The sequence below is a fragment of the Moschus berezovskii genome, chromosome 15 (assembly GCF_049115385.1).
Source record: "Moschus berezovskii isolate FMDL1 chromosome 15, NW_MosBer_1.0, whole genome shotgun sequence".
NCBI classification, from domain to species: Eukaryota; Metazoa; Chordata; class Mammalia; order Artiodactyla; family Moschidae; genus Moschus; species Moschus berezovskii.
In genome coordinates, this window is record NC_142474.1 from 44,512,373 (window position 1) to 44,537,444 (window position 25,072).

General features: G+C 45.9%; 1 protein-coding gene across 10 annotated transcripts in view; it reads left to right on the plus strand.

Moving 5' to 3' along the window:
- The window catches only part of RALGAPA2 (Ral GTPase activating protein catalytic subunit alpha 2), a 270,104-nt gene that overhangs the window by 12,544 nt on the left and 232,488 nt on the right, over positions 1-25,072 (plus strand). For all 10 annotated transcript variants that reach the window (XR_008686475.2, XR_008686472.2, XR_016039170.1 and 7 more), the window contains exons 2-3: positions 11,690-11,800; positions 14,642-14,694. Coding sequence is in view for 7 of the 10 variants with exons in the window: in XM_055430686.2 (XP_055286661.2) it covers positions 11,690-11,800; positions 14,642-14,694 (164 nt within the window). In the remaining 3 variants the exon portion in view is untranslated. The remainder of the gene's footprint in view (positions 1-11,689; positions 11,801-14,641; positions 14,695-25,072) is intronic.

The window sequence follows — 25,072 nt, forward strand, 5'->3', positions numbered from 1 at the left end:
GTGGTTTCTACGACCTGGTGTTGCTGCTGAATCGAATGGGAGTCTGCTTCACAATTGGTGATGAGCCCTGGATTGAGCAGAACTTGTGTGCTGAGGCTATCCCATCCAAGTGAATCTGACCATGATTGGAAATTTCATCAGCTTTTTCCATTCAGGGGTGTCACACCATTGTTTGTTCCTGTGCAGCACAAGCTACCAAATGGCTGGACAGAGATCATTTCTTCCTGCCCAACTGTGTCATTTTTCTACCCTTTGAGATGAATGACGATTAGAGAAGCAGCTTTTCCTAAAGACAGCAGTAAAGTCCTCTAGACCTGAATCATCACAAGGCATTTATGTGCAAAAAATTTCTCTGTTGTTACAGAAAAGGTCTACTCACAATGTTGGGCAGAGGAAGTTTAAATTATTTTCTGTTTTTAGGGCATTTTCGTCCTCGTAAAGATACTACTTTTCTGTATTGCTTGGGTCTTGAATGTGCTTCAAGCTTGAATAGTCAGACACATTTGGAGGAAATTATGGTCGATGTCATGTCTGCTGTGCTTTTCTTTTGTACGATAAATGATCAGACATTGACAAAAAATCTCTGAAACACTCTGGCAACTTTTGTTTGTTTCTGAAATGAATAATAGTTTTGTAGTTTTTTCTGGTTGTAAAATTTTGCATACTCATTATAAACATTTGACTTATATGAATAAGCAAAAAATCATTTAAGTGTGAAAAAGCTCTTCACATTCTTCAGTTCCCTGATAACCAGTGTTAAAATTTTGGTAGGTGTGTTTTTGTGCTTGCTGTTGCTGATGTGTGATCTCTATGTGTTGTGCGGGCACACAGAACTGCAGTTTTACATGAGTAGTCATTCTGCATGGGCTGACACTCGTTTCTGATCTGACATGCCTTGGACGTTTTTCACATCAGTAAGTGAAGACTTACCTGATACTTAAATGGCCCTGTTGTGTCCCATGGGACTCACACAGCAAATTATCCACCACCCATTTCAGGTTGGGAGTCCAGGCTCTCTGTGCTCTCAGCAGACCCAGGCTGGCAGGAGAAGGGTGGCTGCCTTTGGTTTTTCATATGAGGGACGAGACAGGCCTGACAGTGTCCTGGCTGATGATGGGGCAGGGGACGGCAGGGCGAGTTTCTGGAAGTAAAGAGAACCCCTTGCGAAAGGCTGTCCAGTCTTCACTGAATTAATTTCACAGAAAGGCCACCCTTTTAACCTGTCTTGGAGTGAAGGTCATTCCCCTTACAAGCTGGCTCTGGTGTCCTAAATACACCAGCTTCTGGGTTCTCTTTGGAGTTTAGTAACTGTTTACTTCCAGGCTTTCTACCAACTCTCTCTTACGTAATTCAAAAAAATGGTGTTTCCAGGTGTACTTCCCTGCACTTCCTCCATCATTTTCTGTTAATGTTAGGCTCACTCAGGTAAGCAGTGAGGGAGAGCCAGACTCCTGCCTGGGTTCCAGTCCTGGTGGGGACCTGACCCCGCTGACCCCTGCCTACTTCCTAGGGCTGTCGAAGGTTTGAGTTAATATATATACAAATCCCTTTTGTAAGCTGTTATTATGCTTATTAATAATGATTGTTTGACATAAGTAAGATACCTCTCTCTGCCCTCGTCACCTCTCTTCTGCCTCCTTAATTGTTAGAAGTGAGCTGGAGCTGTTCCCATTTAGCTCCTGTTTTATTTATTTTTATCTCTTTAACTCTTCCCTCCTGAGTGAATCTGACTGTAATATAGGCCAATTCAGATCAAGAAAAGTGAAGTGCATTATTATGTATAAAATAGATAACTAATGAGAATCTACTGTATAGTCAGGGAACTCTACTGGATACTCTGTGGTGACCTAAATGGGAAGGACATGCAGGAAAGAGAGGTTGTAGGTATACGTATAGCTGGTAACACTTTGCTGTACAGCAGAAGCTAACACAACAGTGTAAAGCAACTACATTCTGATTTTTAAAAAAGAGAAACATAGAAACAGTTATGCATTGCCTTAAAAAATCAGATGAAACTTGGTTCCTACAAAAGAAGAGATATATGAAAATGTATAAACTATTATGTGTAAATTAAACTAGAAGGATATATTGTACAACATAGGGAAGGTACCAATATTTTATAATAAACGTGAAGTATAATCTTTAAAAATTGTGAATCAATATATTGTATACCTGTAACTTATTGTATATTAACTATACTTCATAAAAAGTGAATGTATATAATACACATTAGATTTAAACATATTTCATTGGTGTATATATTTTGTTTGTGTTGGCACTTGATATCTGTTAATAATAAAGTTTTAGAAGCCTGCATTTGAGAGAGGTGTGTCAGAAATGTTTAAAAATAGCTCTACTTTTAAAAACTTTAGCTCTAGGCACTTGGAGTATATCTTCATCAGAATCACTTTTACTTCAGTTCAGTTCAGTCGCTCAGTCGTGTCCGACTCTTTGCGACCCCTTGAATCACAGCACGCCAGGCCTCCCTGTCCATCACCAACTCCCGGAGTTCACTCACTCATGTCCATCGAGTCGGTGATGCCATCCAGCCATCTCATTCTCTGTCGTCCCCTTCTCCTCCTGTCCCCAATCCTTCCCAGCATCAGAGTCTTTTCCAGTGAGTCAACTCATCGCATGAGGTGGCCAAAGTATTGGAGTTTCATGGGGACTCTCAATCTAGAGTAACAGAGTTTTAACATCTTTTCGACCTCTAGAATTTTACTTTCTTCACCTGTCTTAACCATATAGGTATAAAGAAATGAAAATAAGACACCTTAGGAAATGAAGTGGAGTGAATTTAGCTTTTACAACCTTTCAGTTATACTAGGATTTGTTTCTACTGTCAGAATCTGCAAAGATGTTTTTGGATACAGGTAACAGAAAACCCAAGTGTAAGCATAAACGAAGAAGAATTTTTTTTCTCCTTTAAAAATTGGCCCCAAAGCATGTGACTGCAAGCCAGCTGGCGTGGCGGCTCAGTGATGTGACCGTCCACAGGCTCCCCCTCCCTGCTCTGCCCTCCTTAGTGTCCTTCTCCATGTGGCAGGTCTGTCCTCAGAGTGGCAAAATGCAGCTTGGGCATTGCGCCCGGACAGAACGTCCAGAGAAGCACTTGTGCTTTGTGTCCCTTGATGAACCATGACCCTTTCCCAGCATCTCCACCAGAATTCTTCCCAGTGCTCATGGGGTCACAGGCTTGAGCCTAAACTCATGGTTGGTGTGGGGGAGCTGTTCCCACTGTAATTGACTCCGCAGCATCGGGTCTCCCACCCCTGCCCCAAGAGCACACAGTTTTGTGGGGTGGATGGTCCCTGAACAAATGGATCTATTAGGAAGACAAGGGTCTGCTGTGGGCCTGACTGGGCATGGGGGGCCAGAGGGAAAACCAGAGTGCCTGCTCCAGGCAACTCTCACTTTCAGTTTAAATTCTACAGAGAAACCCTATGGAAATAGTCCATTATGATACAAATTTGAATATATGTCTGTTTTCAGAGGAAATTTCTTAAGAATTTAAAACAGCCCAACATAGCTATAATAATGTGTAATAATAACAAAACCATCAGCAGAGCCAAAGTGAGAGTTTGAGTTTTCGTTTCAGTTTCTGCGAACAGGAATATGTAGTTTAGGTCCCTTCTTGCTTCCAGAAGTATCGATGTTATGTCAGTGTTCTAGGCTCTTCCTTCTGCTGGGCTTGGCTCGTGGTGCTTGGGCACTGGGTCACTAGCACAACAGCTGTTGGCCCTGAGACATCTGAGAATTGGGTGAGCAGTATGGAGCCCCTTGCGGGGGGTGCTTGAGTGGGTGGGTTTAAAGTGCTTGTTTTGTTATACACGTACGGAACATTCTTTTGTGTATGTGCATATGTGCCAAGTGGCTTCAGTTGTGTCCGACTCTCTGCGACCCCATGGACTGTATAGCCCGCCAGGCTCCTCTGTCCATAGGATTCTCTAGGCAAGAATACTGGAGTGGGTTGTCATGCCCTCCTGTCGGGAGGGTGGTTGCCATGCCCCTCCCGACCCAGGGATCCAACCTGAGTGTTCTGCCTTGGCAGGTGGATTCTTTACCACTGAGCCACCTGGGAAGCTTTCTTTCACATATACTCAGTACTTTAAAAAGTATTTGTTATCTGTCACATGGCTGTACACAAATACTTTCAGTTGAATTAAGGGTGAAACTGAGACTGGGGTTTTATTGAATGAATATGATCAGGAAGGGAGGGTGACTAAAAAGATGACCATGAGGCTCTGTGGTGACGTAAATGGGGAGGAAATCTAAAAAAAAAAAAAAAAATAGAGGGGATATTTGTATACGTAGAGCCAACTTGCTTTGCTGTACAGTGGAAACTCACATAACATTGCAAAGCAACTATACTCCAATAATAATAATAATAATAAAAAGATGGACTGTGGAAGCCAAATTAGGATAAACAAAGAAGTGAAGACTTCAGAGGGATTATTGATCAGGGTGGTGGGGTCATTAGCTTCAAGGGCCCAGGAAGGTTGAAGAGTTGTCGGAATTAGGTTTCCAGAAGGAGTGAGCAGGAGAAGTAAGGAGTGGAGGTTAGAAGGATGCCTGGGTGGCAGAGGGAATGGAGGACAACCTCTGTGGAGACATGGAGGTGGTCATCACCTGTGTGAGTGTGGAGGTCAGTGCTGGGTGTGGGGGCAAAGACAGTGAGCCAGACCCTAAAATCTTCCGGAGAGTCGGGGGAGGGGGCAGTGGGGGGTGGCTTGTGCAGCCCCTGGAACTGGAGCCCTCCACCTGCTGTGTACCTGAGCATCTCTGTGCACACAAAGGTTTTGTGTTTGCATATAATCAGTCCAAGGACTTTTTTTTTAGGTCTGCATATACATAGATGCATTTTCAGATGTGAATTTCTCTTTGATGGTAATGATGATGGGAAAAGTGTTGAGTTACCACTCAAGCACAGTCAGCACGCCTGCTGTCTTATAACTGATTCCCTCCTGAGTCTTGAAAAGGCTTCATTATGAGGACTTTGCGTCCTCCCCAGGTGCATTCCAGGTCGGTTACCTGCCCTTGGCATGATCCTGCGCACTCAGGAGGTTCTAAACCCTCCCAGCTGGTGTCAGGAGAGGGCGTCCCTGCCTGCCCAGACTGTCCCAACACTGTGGCTAGTGTTGCCGAGACTTTTCTGTGGAAGGTGGTTTGTATCATGGGGGAACCCCTGTTATCTGGACCCATTTTTTCTGCTTTTCCTTCATGGACAAGGAGACAGTGTGTTGTCCTTGGGGGCAGCTCTTCATGGGCTCGCCACGGCCTGTGACGCTTCTTGATGGGGAGTTTCTTTTTCTTTCCTCATCAGCATTTCTATAACAAGTAAGACAACCCATCCCAAATCTCAGGCTTACAGAGACCTTACGGCGGCAAGTGTCTGTTTTATTCCCTCATTTTATTCCTTATTTAGTCCCCGTCTGGATTGCTGCATGGTTCTGCCCTGGCTGTAGGTTGCTCTGCTCCAGTTTTCTCATTTTGTGTTTAAATCTTAACTGGAGTATAGTTGATTTACAGTGTTGTGTTAGTTTTGAGTGTACAGCAAAGTGAATCAGTTATATGTACATCTCCACTCTTTTTAGAGTCTTCCCATGTAGGTCATTAACAGAATGTTGAGTAGAGTTCCCCATGCTCTACAGTAGGTCCTTCTTAGTTATCCATTTTATCTATAGTACTCTGTATACGTTTACCGCAACCCCCGTGGACCAGACACTACCTGAGGCTCTGCAGCCACTGCTGAATCGGGCTCCTGACGACTGGTGGTCCACAGCAGGTCGGGAGCTCAGCCCAGATCAGTGTTGGTGGGCGTTTTCTAAAGGTGTGGATGGAGGGCGGGAATAATTTGTGGCAATTTTTTAGGGAGAGGGAGGGAGGGCAGAGACCTAGGCAGCTGTGAAAAGGTTGAAACTACTGGGCTGTCATTAGCCCTTATCACGTCTGTGGGGTCGCATAGAGTTGGACATGACTGAAGTGACTTAGCAGCAGCAGCAAGGGCACATTACTCATGATGTTCATCCTGGTCGGTGTTTCCTGTCTCGTGTCTGACTTAATTTTCCTTGTTCTCATTGTTCCTGAATTATGTTTTATGAAGTCGCCACATCCACCCTGAGTTTTTCACTCAGTCCTCTTCCCTCTCACCAGCCTGTGATGTTGAGCATCGTATTTGGGTGCCAGCATCGAGGGAATGTGAGTGCGTGACACGGTCTGCATCCACACTCTGCCTTGTGGGCAGCGCTGGGGTCGCTCTGAGCCCTGGGGCGGGTGGGGGAGGGCGGGCTGGAGGATCGGGGGTCACTCCCTACTTGGGAGGAGCTGTTCTGAGCCCATACTTCCTCTTTGACAGCGTCCACCAGGGCCCCTAAGTCTGAGAAGAGTGTTCCCTCTTCCCTTGGTGCTTCTGGGTGTGCTGAAGCTGGTTTTAGTGATCCGATCCTAAAAGGAGTAGGATTGCTACTGAAAAGGACCATATGTAGGAGGAAGTAGGAGGGACAGTCCCCCTGGCTTTGGAGCGTCTGCTGCTGAACTGGGATCAAGTGCTGTCCCTTATTGAAGTTCTTATTGAGTGGTTGAGTTTCACAAGTCATTCGAGTTTTATGACTTCACAGGTGAAGCTGGGTTGTTCCTGGCTGGTTCCATGGCCTTTGCCTGGAGCTAGGTAATTGTAAGACAACTAACATTAATTTAAATAATGCTGACTCTGCATTTTGAGGCACCTTACCTGTGTTCATTTTATCACACAGGAATGATTATTGGCCCCCATTTCTCAGGTGAGGAATTTGAGGAACAGTGTGTTTAAATAACTTGCCCAGGTCCTGTGGCTTTTGTACTTGAAACCAGGCAGCCTGTTCCAAAGGTTTTTGTGCTCCAGCTTTACTACTGTCTTCCAACTAAATGTGGGGAAATAATTGTCAGCGGAGGCTTAGCTGGACAGGGGAGGGTAGCTTTTGGTGTGGAATATAGATTATTTTTCAGATATAATGGGAATATAATAGACATAGTTCATTGGCTGTTGGATGGTGGTCAAGGAGAATGAGAAATTAAAGGAGGTTTCTTTACAGATCCCGGAATGACCCCAGCTCTGTGAATCTGTCCGCTGGTTGCTCCTCTGTGGTTAGTGTGAATGCACTTGCCTGGGCTTTGTGAATCCAACAAGGCCACATGATGGCGTCCGTGTTGGACATACCGGGATTTCCCCTCTTTCCCGCTTCCTTACTGGCCGCACAAGGCGGTGGGGAGGTTGCTAAGGTCCCTCCGGGGAGCCAAGTGGTGCCCATTCTCAGGACCACGCTCTCCCCCCATGTCTTAGGGTCTTCGCTCCCTCCTGCTTCTCTCCATCGGCTCCCGTGCATATCCCTTCCCCAAGGAGATGACGTTTCTCTGTGTTCCTGACTGACTTCTGGGTTTGACTTATTCCCATGTGTCTCTGAGGCCTTTGTGCAGCTCACGTTTGGTCTGGAGCCCCGGATGGGAGTCTTCCCCACATTTCTGACTGGCCTGGTTCCTGGGCAGGTTACAGATGATCCTGAATCTGAAGTGGTTTTTTTGACTTGAGCACGCCTGCCTCACCTCCCTCATGGGGTTGGTGCTGTTCAGTCACTAAGTTGTGTCCCACCCTTTGTGACCCCATGGACTGCAGCACGCCAGGCTTCCCTGTCCTTTACCATCTCCTAGGGTTTGCTCACACTCATGTCCCTTGAGTTGATGATGCCATCCTACCATCTCATCCTCTGTCTCCCTCTTTTCCTCCTGCCCTCAATCTTTCTCAGCATCAGGGTTTTTTTTTTTTCCAGTGAGTCGACTCTTTGTATCAGGTGGCCAGAATATTATAGGAGCTTCAGCTTCGGCATCAGTCCTTCCAATGAATATTCAGAGTTTATTTCCTTTAGGATTGGCTGGTTTGATCTCCTTGCTGTCCAGGGGACTCTCAAGAGTCTTCTCCAGCACCTGCAGTTCAAAAGGATCAATTCTTCGGTGCTCAGCCTTCTTTATGATCCAACTCTTACATCCACATATGACTACTGGAAAAGCTATAGCATTGATTATATGGACTTTTGTTGGCAAAATGATGTCTCTGATTTTTACTACGCTGTCTAGGTTTGTTGTAGCTTTTCTTCCAAGGAGCAAGCACAGGGTTGTGGTTAGGGTCAAATATAGTAAATCCATGAAAGTGTCTTTTAAAGAGTAAATATACAGTGTTATTAGCAGTTCCAACCTTCCCAGTTGGCCTTCACTTCCTGCTTTGAGGCCTGGCCTGGACTTTGGTCCTGGTGTCGTTTCCATTACTTGATTATGTCCCTGTCTCTGGGGGCCCCTGCACCTTATTCTGTTCAAATTTCCTAGTGCTTGGCACAGGCCTAATTTGCAGGGGGAGGGGCCCAGTCGTGTTTGAACGAGCAGGTGAAGAGCATCTTTCTAAAGGAAGTTTATGGTCATTTTTTTTTTTCCTGAACAGCCCTCTTATTATAATATCTGTGCATCTTGAAGTTAAAAAGCAGACTGTCCTGGTGGTCCAGTGGCTAAGAGTCTGCTCTCCCAGTGCAGGGGACCTGAATTCACTCCCTGGTCAGGGAACTAGATCCCACACGCCACAACTGGGGGTCCTGTGTGCCCCAACTGAGACCTGGTGCAGCCAAATAAATTTTAAAAATTATTTTTTAAAAAAGGTAGCTCTGTGATCCTGTCTGTGTGCCCTGCTACTGGGCACTGACTCCCCATGCCTGAGGCCACCTTCTCCAAGATCTGTGCTTTCTAAATAGTCATCTCATGAGTCTTGTGTTTTATAAAAAGAATAAGACAGCTAAAGGAATCATTCTAAATTTTGAAGACTAGAGATTAAAAAAAATTTGTGGCGTTAATTTTTTTGTTCATTTGACAAATATGTGTTGAGTACCTGTTGGGCACCCTGCTCTGATCCTGGGTCTGGGAATCAGTTCAGTTCAGTTCAGTCGCTCAGTCGTATCTGACTCTTTGCGACCCCATGAATCAAAGCACGCCAGGCCTCCCTCTCCATCACCAACTCCCGGAGTTCACTCAAACTCATGTCCATCGAGTCGGTGATGCCATCCAGCCATCTCATTCTCTGTCATCCCCTTCTCCTCCCGTCCCCAGTCCTTCCTAGCATCAGAGTCTTTTCCAGTGAGTCAACTCGTTGCGTGAGGTGTCCAAAGTATTGGAGTTTCAGCTTTTGCGTCAGTCCTTCCAATGAACACCCAGGATTGATCTCCTTTAGAATGGACTGGTTGGATCTCCTTGCAGTCCAAGGGACTCTCAAGAGTCTTCTCCAGCACCACAGTTCAAAAGCATCGATTCTTTGGTGATCAACTTTCTTCACAGTCCAACTCTCACATCCATACATGACCACTGGAAAAACCATAGCCTTGACTAGACAGACCTTTGTTGGCAAAGTAATGTCTCTGCTTTTTAATATGCTGTCTAGGTTGGTCATAACTTTCAGGCGGATGGCATTCCTGCCTGCCTGAGGCTTCTATTCTAGTGGAGTGAAATAAGGGAAGAAAGGAATGAATCAGTCTTGACTGATGGGGTGTGCCATGGGGAGGGATCATGTGAGGGGGGACTCCCGAACATCCGAGGAGTCCTCACAGGGGTAAACAGGACCCAGGATGGGGATTGGGGTTCAGCTCGAGCAGCTGTGGGAAGAGCAGAAGCTGAAGGGAGAAGCCTCTGGACTCTCCCTGGAGCCGGCAGTGGACTGTGAGAGCTGAGGCTGCAGAGCGGGAGGGACCCCCTCCGCAGAGGGGTGACGTTTCCCTCCTGATAACCCAAGGGTCAGGCTGCCTCTTTTGTGTCGGCATGAGATCTGATGGCTTACACGTTGTGGTCACTGCCCTGTGATTGTGTATTAGAGGCTGTTTGTCTCATTTAGTGCATTCAAGAAAATATTGAGCTAAATATTTGTGCTCCCTGCAGGGCACATAATGGTGCTGAGACCACCTGGGGGTCTGTGAGATGGGCAGTGTCTCTAACGGAGGAGACAGATCTTTCCATCAGAATTGAGCCTGGGGTTGCACCAGGAAATCGAGCGCAGTGACACAGTCTGTGACCAGGAGGAAGAGGGTGGTGGGCTGCAGAGCGGAGGCCCTGACCGGGCCTGGGGGCTGGGGAGGTTTCAGAGGCCCTCTGAGCAGTTGGTGTTGGAGTAAACGTTTAACAAAACCCTTGGAACTGGCACACTAGAGGAAGGCACTGGAGAACTCCGCAACTCTGCTGTGTCACTCATGAGAACGGTAATGCTCGTGAGGATTAAGGATCCTGGTGTCGTTACCTGCTGGCACGCAGGTAAACTTGTTAGTTACCGGCAACTTGCACTGCTCTATGCTCCCTGTGATTTTCGGACAAGAAAGGGAATGTGAACTTGGCCTTTCCTATCATCTTTCCAACATCTTAGGTATATTGTTTCAAAGAACCAGTGCAGATTTTTCCATGAAAGGCGCTATGTAGTTATCAGAGGAAAACAACTCTTTAGATTCATCAGTGTAAATGTTAACTTTATAGAATGTAAACATGGCAGTGGGTGTGTTCTCACTTATTCATAAACTTAGGACCCCAAAGCTGATACGACTCTTATAGATCGAATAGCAGCATGTTTTGTTTTTTTTTTTCCATTTGAGTAATCTTGTTGAATTTTAAGAATGCCAAGAGAGCTAACACCTTGTCAGGACACTGCTGGAAAGGCACAAACAACCTTGTTTCCTGAGGAACCTGTGCAGAGGTGTGTTGACAATGGGTGACTTTTCTGACCTGAGTCGAAAGGGACGCTGGCTGTATTGTTGGCTTGGCCCCTGCAGGGGCCAGGGTCGGGGGTGGGGACCATATTCCTGGGCTGAATTCCCTGCACGTCCAGTTGATCTACCTGCAGCCCTGGTTTATCAACACTAAACACATGGGGGACACATGGCTGGAACGATGCTAGGAACACAGGACCCACTGTGTCCATACAGGGGCCGGGCAGGTCAAGTAGAAGCTGGAGGGATGCGGTGACCAGTGGCCCAGGTGGATGTGGGCAGATTGGGAGGGCCTGATGTGGTAGCTGGAGGGAGGGAGGAGAGACTGGGCCGTGGGGCGCTTCTGGCAGGGTTGGACTCATCCTTCTTTACGTGTGCTAAGTCACTCAGTTGTGTCTGACTCTGTGACCCCATGGACTGTAGCCTGCCAGGCTCCTCTGTCCATGGGATTCTCCAGGCAAGAATGCTGGCGTGGGTTGCCATTTACTACTCTAGGGGATCTTCCTGACCCAAGGATTGACCTGAGTCTCTTAATGTCTCCTGCATTGGCAGGTGGGTTCTTTAGCTCCACCTGGAAGCCTCCATCCTTATGGTCTGGGTCTAAACCATCTTACCTTTTACTTCCCCACCCCAACTGGAAATCATCTTGTCCCTCCCAGGACCCTCACTCACCACTGGCCTTCCAGCTGCTCTATAGCGGTTGTGACCTTGTCTGTAACCTTGAGTTCTGGGGTGGGGGAGGGGATGTGCCCCAGGTCACCTCAGAGCTCCCCTTAGGTGGAGAAAGAGGTGGACGGATATGTACTTTACTGCGTTGTTTTGTCTTATAAGGGGACATGACTGGTTTTTGCATTCCTTTGTTTCTGAAAAGATTGTTCATGAATGCTGATGATCATGTAAGTTTGTGGTTGTAAATGGGAACTTTTTCTTTTCAGACAATGTGGATGCCAGTGATCTTAAGCAGTTTTTTGAGACCAACTATTCTCAGATATATTTCATCTTCTATGAAAATTTTATAACACTGGAAAATAGTTTGAAATTAAAAGGTAAGAATTTCTACAAAATTTTTTTTGCTATACAAAGTTCTGTGTTTTTTTAAAATTGGAGGCTAATTATTTTACAATATTATATTGGTTGGTTTTGCCATACATTGACATGAATCCACCCTGGGTGTACATGAGTTCCCCTTCCTGAACCCCCCTCCCACCTCCCTCCTCCCCTTATCTTCCCTCTGGGTCATCCCCGCACACCAGCCCCGAGCATCCTGTAACATGCATCGACCCTGAATTGGCGATTCGTTTCACGTATGATAATATACATGTTTCAATGCCATTCTCCCAAACCATCCCACCCTCACCCTCTCCCACAGAGTCCCAAAGACTGTTCTATACATCTGTCTCTTTTGCTGTCTTGTATACAGGGTTATCATTTGCATCTTTCTAAATTCCATATATATGCTTTAGTATATATATATATTTTTTTTTAATAAAAATACAGGAAGTTCTTGGAGGTTGTATGTGTCACGTGCTACAAGTTACATGCCTTTAAGCTTCCTCTCTTTCCAAACACTTTGCAGAGCTGTGAACTCACAGTGGTTGCGTCTTTCCCTTGAACTTTCTATCGTATAGGTGTTAACTGAACAACAAACAGCCCAGGGGAAAATAGAAAGACAAGAAATCCACAGAAGGGGACTTCCCTGGTTGCCCCAGTGGCTAAGATTGCACTCCCAGTGCTGGGGGCCTGGGTTTGATCCCTGCTTAGGGAACTAGAATGCACATGCTGCAACTAAGAGTTTGCATATCGCAACTAAAGAGCCTGCGTGCTGCAACTAAAACTCTGCACACACACACCCAGGCACACACGCACAAATATATATATATAAAAATAAAAGGAAAACCACAGAAAGTGTGAGTTCCATTCCAGAGGTGGGGGGGGGGTGTGGTGGACTGAGACAGGGTCACATGGAAAGAAGAAGCCTTAGAGAGGAGCATGGAGGCCACACAGCTGCCACTTAGGCCCTGCAGGGTATACTGCTCCAGCCTCTGATACGTCAGGGCACACGTGGACCTGGGCCCAGAATGCCAGCACCTGTTCTTTTTAAATGAATTTCTTGGCTTTTCCCCCTCGTGATTTATAAATTGGTACACATCTTGAACTTAAATTTTTTTCTGCCAAATTGGTAGCTGTCTCAAATATGGAATGATGTGATTTTTATCTTGCTTCCTAGCTCTGTTCCACTTCATAGTAGTGTGATAATATATTCAATTAAAATAGCAAAGAAAAAAAAATTAAAACCTGGTATCTAAGAAAACAACATTACAATATACAAACCTCATTTTTTAAAAGGCCCTCCCTCCATCCCTGTTCTCCCTTTCCTCCCTCTATTCTTTAGGAAAATTCGTTGGTTCAAGACCATCAGTCAGTTTGTGCTGCGTAACAAATTGCACAATAAACCATCCCAACAATGAGTGCCTTCAAACAACCACTAGTCATTTAGTTTGTGATTTTTCTGAATCTGTTGGGCGGTTCCTCTGGTTTGGGCTGGCTCCTGCCTGTGACCGGCTAGTGGCGAGTGGCCTTAGTCACACATGTCCTGATTGTCAAGCTGCTGCCCAGGGCACCTTAATGCTCCTTCACGTGGGCCCTCTTGCCCAGCTGGCAGGGTTCTTTGGGCTCCTGCACACGTGGCCTCAGGGCTCCATGACCTGCTGGCGAGTAAGGCTTTTTGAGCTCACCTCACATCTGCTGTTGTGACCATGGTTGGAGCAGGTCACATGGCCTCTCGGATTCTGGGGGCGGAGAGAAATAGACACTTCTTGATGGGAGAAGACTCTGCCGCTCTGTTGCCTTGTATCTCCTGCAGAGAGTCACGACGAAGGACCGATGAAAAGAGGGAGAGGCTTTACAGTTTCTTGCTTTTAGTACAGTTTGTGTGTTGACTGGAGTCCAGGGGAGGAAGTTACCAAAACAAAAGAAGAAAGGAAAATGGTTGCTAGGAATAACAAAATCATCTTGATCCCTTCAGCCCTCCAGTTATTCAGCCAAAACCTGTGTTGTTGGTTCTGCCTTCAAAACGTATCCAGAATCACTGGCCTCTCCCCCCGGCTTCTCCTCCTGATCTCTCCTCCTGGCCTCCTCCCGTTGTCCTCACGTGGGTTACCACAGCCACCTCAGAACTGGCCTCCCTGCCACACCCCACCCCCAAAATCTCTGGGAAAGACCAGCTGGAGGGTTTCTTTACAGCGTCTGTCAGTCACGAGCTCCACACTGCAGACCCTCCAGTGGCCTCCTGGTCCCCTCACGCCCTGCCTGCCCGCCCGCTGGCCTCACCCCCACGACTTTCCCCCTTGATCCAGACACAAGGGCCTCCTCACTGTATCCTGCCCATGCAGACCCGCTCCCCCACAGGACACTGCACTGTCCAGTCCCTCCGCCTGAAACACAGCCATACCATACCTGGTATGAAACATTTCCATACCCGGGTCTCCCTGTGGCTGCTCTCTCACCTCTTTGAGGTCTTTGCTCAGGTATCCCCTTATCAGCAGGGTGTCTCCGACTCTCCTAGTCAACCCAAAACTGCCCTTTTGGGCATTCCCATCTTGTTCTTGGTTTCCTCACTCATTTCTGGAGAGCCTTCTCCTGCCGGAATGTAAGCCTTCTCAGAGCAGGGGTTCACACCCGTGAATTCATGTGCCCTCAGGTCCCAGAAAAATCCCTGACACGGAGACCGTCCTCGGAGTTTGTTGAGTGAATGAGTGACAGCCACTTCACAGAGCTGTGGGGGTTCAGATCCAGGGTCAGCAATGTAATTTTAACTTAATTTTTAATATCTTAAAATTGGCACATTGTCATAATAATGAATTCTTTTTTTTTTAAATCTATTCCAGGGAATAATAAGTCACAAAGGGAGGAGCTGGACTCCATTCTCTTTCTTTTTGAAGTAAGTTTTTATTAATTCATTTAGCTTTTAAGATTCTCATCAAAAACATGGTATTTTAGACAAGTAAAAATGATGGGCATGTGTATCCTTTTACAAACAAGGTGCTAAGAATGTTCTTGTGATTTTTTTTTTCCCCTTGTGGGAGAATTTTTCCTGTGTGGGGATCTAGGTGAGAAGTTATTAGATGGGAATGTTTGTACATTTTAAACGTTGATATTGCCAAGTTGCTCTTCAAAAAGGGCGTACAAATCTATATGTAAACTTCCATGTAGGTCTTACGTAAATTTCCCCAACCAACTCTGGAGATAATTTTTTTCTTTTTAATATATGCAAATTGACATGTAAAAACTCACTGTTTTTCACATATATTTCCCTGACTGCTTTTGAGGTTGCCACCTATGTGTCTCTGTGTTCACAAGTGTTGATCATATGTTCTCTCCAAAGGTGGAACAATGTCTGTGGCTTTTGATCTATTAAGAGTAAGGTCTTTCTTATCTAGATGTATTAGGCAAGTGATCAGATTACTGATGCCTTGAGAATTACACTGGAACCAGATTATAGGTTCTGAACATTAATTGTTGGTTATCTAGAAATGATTCATGCTTTGAAAAGACGTGTGCTGAGCTTGGTGGGAGACCAGCTTCGTGACTGTTGAGGAAAGTCGTATATGTGTTTGCCACAGAGCTGGCTGAAGGGGTGGCCGAGGGGAAGGCTGTCCGGGTTCGTGGAATAAAACAGATGCAGAAACCTCCAGCCTGGTACGGGTTCCCGGCTGGCAGTCCGTCACTGGTCACCCATCTCCTCCGAGGGCCATGCTCTCTCCTCCGAGTCCCAGACATTGATTCAGGGCGTGTTTTGTGGTGGTTGTCTGTGTTTCTTGTGGTTACCCTGCTGTGAATGAAGCTGGCACAGAGGAGCTGTTTTTAACAGGAGCTTTAATTATGTCTGTCATTTAAACAGGTTTCTACTGACCGTTGCCGGTTGAACTCCTCTGTTAATTTACATTATTTATGTAGAAGGTTAATGCATTTGCTAAAGAACCCACCATACAGAGGTAGCACGTGAGGATAAAGCTCACAGGCTTGCCACACCCCCCATCGCCACCTCCCCCCGCACCCCCAGCTTGCCACTAAGTTTAAGGTCCAGAAACTGCAGTGTACCTCCTCCCTTACCCCATCCCCGCTCTGGTTTGATCTCCTTGCAGATTACTTTATGATTATTCAGATTTTTTTAAAAAATTCTGATTTGGTTAATTGCTTATTTTTCTAAGATTTCAAAAAATTTGGTCTTATCCCCAGTTTTAAAACTTATGGCCCAGTCCTTCTTTTAAGGTTCATAATCCCTTCAGTTTTATCTACTCTGGATTAGTCTTCATTATCTCTAAACTGTTAGTTATTATTAGGGGAAGTACTTGTAGTGTTAAGGTTGGTGCAAAAGTAATTGCTGTTTTGAACCCAGAGTTTTAAATCATTATAACTAGGTTCAAACACATCCTTATTAATCAAAATAGGAACCATTACAGTCAACACATTTTTGCCAACAAGCGGTAAATTTGTTTATTCCTGTAGCATAAAAATCTGTGCTTCAGGATTCAACAAACTCTTGGAAAGCATTTTCTGCATCCTGCTAGTTGTGGAAGTGTTCTCCCTGCAAAAAATTGTTGAGATGCTTGAAGAAGTGGTGGTCTGTTGGTGAGAGGTCAGGTGAATATGGCAAAACTTCGTAGACCAATTCATTCAACTTCTGAAGCGCTGGTTGTGCGATGTGCGGTCGGGTGTTGTGGAGAAGAATTGGGCCCTTTCTGTGGACCAGTGCCCACTACAGGCCTTGTGATTTTCAGTGCCTCTCATCGATTTGCTGAGCATACTTCTGAGATGTAATGGTTTCACCGGGATTCAGAAAGCTCTAGTGGATCAGACCACCCAACAGTGACTGTGACCACTTTTTTGGTTCAAGTTTGGCTTTGGGGAGAGCTTTGGAGCTTCTTTTCCATCCAGCCGCTGAGCTGGTCATCAGTTGTTGTTGTATAAAATTCACTGTCACAATGTGATTGAGAAATTGTTTGTTGTTGTTGCACAGAATAAGAGATGACAACACTTTATAATGACAGTTTTTTTTTATTTGTGGTCAGCTCATGAGGCACTCGTTTATTGAGCTTTATCTCCTTTTCAGTTTGCTTCAAATACCAAGTGCCCATAGAACAGTCGATGTTGAATTCCTGGGCAACTTCTCATACAGTTGTACTAGGATCAGCTTCCATGATGGCTCTCCGTTGGTCCTTGTCAACTTCCAATGGCTGGCCACTGTGTTCTTCATCTTCAAGGCTCTTGTCTCCTTTGCAAAACTTCTTCAATCAGCACTGTCCTGTACATCCATTAGAAGTTCCTGGACCAGTTACATTGTTGATGTTGCCAGTTGTCTCCATAGCTTTATAACCAATTTTGAACTCTCTGCACAGTATCCTGGAACTTACCCAGAGATCAAACCCACGCTTCCTGCATTGGAAGCTTGGAGTCTTAACCAGTAGACCACCAGAGAAGTCCTGTGTGTTTTTGCTTTTTTTTTTTTCTTTTCATGTTTTAACTTCTTTTGGTTTGGTATTCCTACGTGGCTGGTTGCATTTGATTGTCTCTTGATCCTTGTTCATTATTCGACATCTTTTACTTTCTAAAACAGTTAACATGGAAGATTGGACACTGTATCTGATCATTCTACTATCTGAAGTCTGTCTTTGGTTGTCAAAAGCTATTGGTTATCTCTTCAATCTCTCACAGTAGCTTCTTCTCTTGTATGTTTTGTGATACCACTTTGAGATCAGAATTCATGGGATGCATATTTAATTTGTTTGAATCGTTTTTTTTTTCCCCTCAAAAGGTTTGTTTTTGCTTTTGCTTGGGTTCTGAGAGTGTGCTTGTTTGGGGTCCCTTTGGCTCCACCTGAGGGTCCTGGGTCCTTACTGGCATCCCAGGCTCAGTTTCTTACCCACGTTGGGGTGGGCACGAGATCTAGAGCATGTAGATGTCCATAGATCCTCCTTGGATTTGGCATTTGCTTCCCTCCTGCTTCCTCTCTGGCTGTGTTTTAAGTCCTTGCTGGTTTCCCCGTGTCCCTGAAGCATGGAAATGACAGTTAACTTTTGCTGTCACTGTCCCACAATAGGAAAGCCCATCGGAGTCTATAGCCTTGTACCCCTTGGGGGTGGGGGCTTGGTTTCCACGTCTCCTTGTGTTCAGAAAGTTTAGATTAAGGAGGGTGTTACTCCCCATACATTACCATCTGCAGGGGGTTCGTTGCTCGTGCACGAGAACAAATATATCTTATTCACAGCTTCATAAAACCTTCGTCTGGCGCCATAAACAGGAGTGAAAAATGAACCTGCACCGCTTCTGTTTTTGTTTATGTTGTCTCTGTCTCCAGCCTCAGAAGGTGGGTTATAATTTGCATGGTTTGTTCTGAGGGTTGTGTAACTTCTTCGCCACTGTCTCCAAGTTTAATGCCACTTAAAAAGAGGTGTTTTATGAGGATTTGAAGGTAAATACTTATCAAGGTGTAAATAATTGGGAAAGGCTTCCTTCAGAAGAAGTGGAATTATTAAGACGTGTTAAATTGCAGAAGGGATACTGTGTAAAGATGGTCAATAAATAAGAAATGGATTGGAAAAAAGCACAAAGGTAAGGGAGTTAAGAAGGCAAGAAAGAGGAGCCTGTTAGGGGAGCTACTGCTTGCTGTGTAAGTCAGGGCTGTCTAGATGGGAACCTTTGAGGAAGGAAGCAGTCACTTTTTTCAATGTAGTGAGCTATCAGCCACATCACCTGCTTGGATGAAGCAATGGTGTCAGTCCAGACTGAGTCTCCTTTAGGCAGCCGGTGGACCATTGCATCTGCCTTCATGTTCAGTGGAGGATGGTACCCCTCAGAAGCTGACCTCATCCACCCTTGCCCGTAGTTTCAAACCTCTGTACCACTTGGAGTTTCAACGTTTTTCACAACTAATTGAGGTTATGACTCCTTAGTTGTACTCTTCTTCTAAAAACACATTTCATGGGACTTCCCTGGTAGTCCAGTGTTTAGGAATCTGCCTCCCAAGGCAGGGGACACAGGTTCAGTTCCTGGTCCGAGAGGATCTCACATGTGTTGGAGTAACTAAGCCCATGGCCATGAATATTGAAGCCTGAATGCCTAGAGCCAGTGCTCAGCAACAGCAGAAGTCACAACAGTTTAAAGCCCAAGCACTGCAACCAGAGAGTAGCCCACATGCAGCAACAGAGACCCAGTGCAGCCAAACAAACAAAAAAATCATCTATCATTGCTGTGTGTTTCAAACGGGCATGTGGAGTTGATGGTGTGGGGCCCCATGCCATGAGTCTCCATTGCTGTCTTGACCAGAATGTAAATGCTTCACTCGGGCCATCCTGTTTAATCCTTTCAGGAAATCGGAGATAGATATTGTCTTTTCAGTTTTTTATGGCTGGAAGGATGGGGGCTTTGTTGTGTCAGGTGACTTGCCCAAGGCTGCATATCTATCCAGTGGTAGATAGAGGCTGAACCTCTAGTCTCACTCTGGAACCCATTCCTGAACTCAGCACCGGGCTGTGCACCACTTAGGAGTCTCAGTGATCGAGCTGTGCCTCAAGGGCCGTGATACCAGCATACGCCTATTCTTGTGCAGGCTGTTCATTAATTAGACGTGTTTAATTGCGTACCTCGGAGAAGGCAATGGCAAGCCACTCCAGTACTCTTGCCTAGAAAATCCCATGGATGGAGGAGCCTGGTAGGCTGCAGTCCATGGGGTCGCTACGAGTCAGACATGACTGAGCGACTTCACTTTCACTTTTCACTTTCACACATTGGAGAAGGAAACGGCAACCCACTCCAGTGTTCTTGCCTGGAGAATCCCAGGGACGGGGGAGCGTGGTGGGCTGCCGTCTATGGGGTCACACAGAGTCAGACACGACTGAAGTGACTTAGCAGCAGCAGCATCGCGTACCTACTGTGTGTCAGGCGCCCTTCTAGGTGCTGGAAGTACAGCAGTGAGATGGACAGAACCCCCTGCCCTTCTGGAACACGTGTTATGTTTTGTGGCAAACTGGAGTCCCTGGTGAGAATGGGTACATCAGAGCGCCAGTAACCACCTTCTGAGTCAGAACATTCTGAGCGGCCCTTCTCAGAAGTGACGGTGTCCCTTGAGGTGGCTGCCTACATAGGTCCAAGAAAGGTTGATGTGGGAATGGCAGGCACCTGGTGAATGGGTTTCAAGATCAAATAACTGACTTGACTTTGAGATCCTTCTGGATTCAGCAGTTGAGAGGTTTTTAACCCTTCCTGGGATTTGTTTTAATCGGGTGTGGGAAGACTCACAGACCTGAAGATGATTGGCATGAAGGCAGAGGTTGTTACAGTATGTACAGTGCCAGAAGCAGGAGGCGTGGCACATCAGGTGGGCCCTGAAGAGAAGCTCCAGGGTGACGAGAGCAGGAGAGAGAGGAACGGAGGTGGTTTCTTCAGGAAGGAATGGGCCAGGCAAGGTCATGAGCAGGCAGAGCAGGTTTAGGGTCAGATAGTTTGAATCCTCTCAGCGGACCGTGGGCCATGGGGGTGGTCCCTGGCTGTCCAGGACCTGGTTCCCAGGTGACTTGGGCAGGAGATTGTGTCCCAGGCAGTGAGAACCCAGTAACGGAGGTAGCCGCGTGTGGATTTGGGCTTGACTGGTTTGCATATCGAAGGCGCGCTAGCAGGAATCTGCTAACCCTGGGGAGGGTAGTCTCTGCCAGCCCAGCAGGCCCCAGGCATCAGAGCATCAGGAATGCAGAAAACGAGAAGCTACAGTTGTTAGAGATGCATTTCTAGCTATCTGCCATGCTGTACATTATCCCTCCTTTAGTAGAGAGACGGTGTGTTTGGATAGAGTTTGACAGCAAGGTGTTTCCCCAGCCTCCCACTCCCCAACTAAAATATGCATCTGCAGAAGAGGTTTCGTATCACACTTACATGTATTTTGGCCTCAGATGCTACTTACTCATAAGTTTTTCCAATATGACACAGTTAGCAATCACAGATCTACAGGACATTTGATTCCTAGATCCGCTAGTTTTGAATTTATCCAGCTTACCCCAGGAGATTAAATTAACCCTGTGTTTGTCCTCCCTGGAGACTGAACGGGGTCTTTACCTCACACTCGGGGTCTCCTGTGCAGGTTCCCATCTGGCTTGGCTGTTGGAGCCACTCTGTGAAAGTGCTGTCACCCGTCCTGGGCTTGTCACCTGCCACCCCACCCCTGCCCAGGCCTCTTTCTGCACAGCTTCGCTCCTGCCTCTTGGTTTACAGAGTTCTCTTTTCAAGGCCCGTTCTTTGCTCTCCTCTTCATCTGGCCCATTTTTTCAGGCTTTTCAGACCCAGCCATTTCTCCCGGCATCTGCAGCTGAAGGTGCCCGCTGTCCTCTGAGCTCCTAGAATGCACACCCACTTGTCTCAGCTGGTTGTTCCTAGTTTTCCCTGAAGGCAGCCCTCTCTTAGCTTCCTAACCAGACAGGAAGTTCCTGGGCCGGCCCTGCTGCTGTGAGATAGCTTCCTTTGGGCCCCCACAGCGCTTCACACTTGTTAATATTTGTTGTTGGATTCAGTTCAGTTCAGTTCAGTCGCTCAGTCGTGTCCGACTCTTTGCGACCCCATGAACCACAGCACGCCAGGCCTCCCTGTCCATCACCAACTCCCGGAGTTCACTCAAACTCATGTCTAAAATTCTCCATTTATCTCCCATGGGGTCATGTGGTATTTTTATGCTAAAAAAAGTATTTTCTTTCCTCACTTTAAACTCCCTGGACAAAAGAGATAGGAGAAAGCTAGCAGAACGGCCGGCGAGGTTTGGATCCGGCTTTGGTACAGTGAGCCATGTGGCCTTGACCAAGACCCTGAGCCTTCCTTGAGACGTAGAATTGACCTGGTTTTCTTCATAGTGTTAGTCATGCTTGCTGTTTTTATTAATGTTGGACCCTTGTTTGGGAGCAACTGCAGGTGGGGACATGCATGTCACAACCGTGTGTGATCTGCTCCCCAACACTACCGAGACTTCCTCAAGCCAGGTTTGCAGGGGAGGCTGGGGTCCAGCTGTGCCCTTTCTTCCTGGTCTCAGGTGTTGGCTGGGGTGGTGAGTCAGCTCAGTGATCGCTCCCTAGCACCGGGCCCTGCACGAGATGTTGGGGAGATAACATAACAAGATGTTGGGGCTGGGTCTTCTGTTTCTGGAGCATGTGTCTGCTTCTGATCAGGAAACCTTTATGATCTCTGCAGACGGGAAGATGGAAGCAGGGTATAAACATCTAATCGCTTCTAGAATTCTAATTGTGGTTACAATTCAGCAATCTTTTTACATGTTACTACTAATAATTTGAATTAGATGACAGTGTCTGAGTTGAAAGGAGCCATTTTCACTGGACATTTTAACTTCTAAATTTAATACCAAGACTACAGTTTTCCTTATGCCTTGTAACTTCTAGGTGAGAAACTTGGGACTGACCCAACAGGATATACTAAATTACTCAGTTTACCTGGGAGGAAGGGGATATTGAAGCTGTTAGAGAAGCCTGCGGCCGTGTGAAATTACACTCCAGTGGCCCTCTGTCACAGCTGGGGTGCCTCGGTTCCTCTCCCGTGGCGTGCACCATGGCCCTGGGTAGCTGACACCTCCAGGAGTGGTTCCACCGGAGGCAGCACCCACAGATGCTCTCAGGAACCCCGCAAGGGCAGAGGGTGCATCAGGACCACATATAAGGAAACCTCACACTAAAACTCGAGCACATTGTATTTACTGTTAGAACAGCAGGAGATACATAAAGACCCTTTTCTCTCCCTTTAAATTGATAGGAATTCATAGGTGACCACAGTTTGGACAAGTTGGTTTCTTTGTGTATTAGTTTAGGAGACAGTTGTACATGTGTTTGCTGTCATACGATGGTCGGTTTTCTGTAGCGTGTTTTGCTTGGATGCAGTGTGGTGGCTGCTACAGAGTGACACCCAGTGTGTGAGATGCTTTCCACGTGGGACAGGTCGAAAAGCCTGCTGGCATCAGTTGCTCCTGCAGACCTGGTGTTCCCTGGGTAAACTTGGCAGAGGAGCTCGCCGTGAGCTGACTGCGGGTCTGCACCACCTTCTAACTGTGGAAGTGGGTGTTTAAATGCGCTTAAATCCTTGTAGGTTCTTGGGGTACAGGAACCATGTGCTAGCATCTCCCGGGGGAGTGGTTATTTCTCTGCCTGGAAACTCTCTGGATGTAAAACTTTTTTTTTTCTTCTTGTTCTGTGAAAAATGGCACAGAAAAGACAAACAGCTGGTTGTGTTGGTATCAAACTTGAAGAGATCTGAAAAATGCAGTTTCTCGCCAGGAAATAGAAGCTTGAATTGAAGAAGAGGTGGCAGGTTTGGTTGTGACTGAGGTTTCCTGCGTCAGAACCTCGGGTGTAAAGAAGACTCCTCTTGGGGGTGTTCCAGCCAGTGGGTTACTCAGAGCAAAACCACATCTTGTGGGTCAAATTATGTGCTACTATGTCACTTTCTGTATTTCTCGTTGTTCGTCTTTGTGTGTTTGGAAACCAGTTCTGAGTGACTTGGTCTTTGGTAGAGGAATTTAACTTATTTGTATTTATTATTTTTGTGTGTGATAATTAGCATTAACATTTTTTTCTTCTACTTTTGTTTTTTGGGGGAGAGGTTACTGACTCTCACTTTATGCTCTGGGATTTGGGAGATATGCTTTCAATTTTCTATCATTTCTATCATTGTCTTTAAATTTAAAAATTGCTCTTTGAACCTTTTTTCTTTTTATTACCCCTGGTGGCTCAGACAGTAAGGAATCTGTCTGAGGTGCAGGAGGCTCAGGTTTGATCCCTGGATCAGGAAGGTCCCCTGGAGGAGGGCCTGGCAACCCACTCCAGTATTCTTACCTGGAGAATCCCATGGAGAGGAGCCCTGGTGGATTACAGTCCATGGGGTCGCAAAGAGTTGGACACAACTGGGCGACTGAAATGACTGACCACTGATCAAGAATAAAGCAGTGTTTGGTGTTACTTTTACTTTCCCCCCATATATCTTTTGTCTATCTTTAATTTTAGCTATTTTAAACATTTTATGTCCAGATTATTTTATTGTAATATTTAAAAAATTCATTTCTCTTATGTTAATGGTTTTGAGGATTTGCTCTATTTTTATGCCCATTTAATTCCAGTTATAGAAATACAGACTGTTGTTTCATGGTGTTTATGCACCTGCATCTTTGTTTTTGGATTATTTAAAACTAATCTCTGTATTTGCTGGAATATGGATCATTTAGTATGTTGAGGAGGTGAGGTATGTGGCTGAAAAACTGCCAGCTCTAGATACCTTTTTGTAAAAACAACAGCAAAAACTTCAGACAAATATAGAGCTGGCTCTACACTTTTCAAATAATCGTTTTTTCTCAATACTATGAATTTTGTTTGCTTTGCTAAAGAGCTGTATTGTACTGTGTGTGTGTGTGTGTGTGTGTGTGTGTGTGTGTGTGTGTGAGTGTTAAGTCAACTCAGTCGTATTTGACTCTTTGCAACCCCATGGACTGTAGCTGCCAAGCTCCTCTGTCCATGGGATTCTCCAGGCCAGAATACTGGAGTGGGTTGCCGAGCCCTCTCCGAGGGGATCTTCCTGATCCTGGGATCAAACCTGCATCTCTTACATCTTCTTTATTGGCGGCAGGTTCTTTACTAGTGCCACCTACTCTGGTTGTCTTTGTTACATGCGAGATTCGCGTGTAAGACCTGGCTTGCTGCGGGACATCTGTCCTCTTGGATGTCTGTGTTCTGCTGCCCCTTCTCGGAGTGGCCTGCTGTGAGAGCTGACCATGCTGCCTTCTGGAGCTTAATGTCGCAGAAAGACCAAGGTCAACCTGAGTTTTGTTCCTTTGTGGATAATCCATTTGTTCTTCTCAGATTTTCTAGAGGACTTTTAATTATATGTTGAATTTGCAGCTTTGAATGTGCTACGTCTGGACCCTTATCTCTCTGTTCAGCTTGCTTAGTGCTAGGGAGGTCTCAGGATACATGAGGTTATGTGGGAAGCTCTGTGGTAACTCTAGATTCATGCTTTCTGGGTTTTCCTCTCCATGCAGTATTTTCTGATTTCAAACATTACTTGTGCATCTACTGTTTTTATTTATGTAAATCTTAAAAAAGACTCAGTGTCCTCGTGGGTCTCTTAAGACTGTGAGTGAAAATTTCTTTAAAAAGTACCCTATTCTTTCAGCAAATATTTCAGAAGGAAGAATCCATTTCTTTTGAGGATGGTCCCTCTTTTGCTGCATATTCTATGGATATCCTGCTTTCTCAGGAGGGGGCTGCAACCCCTACACCTCTTCA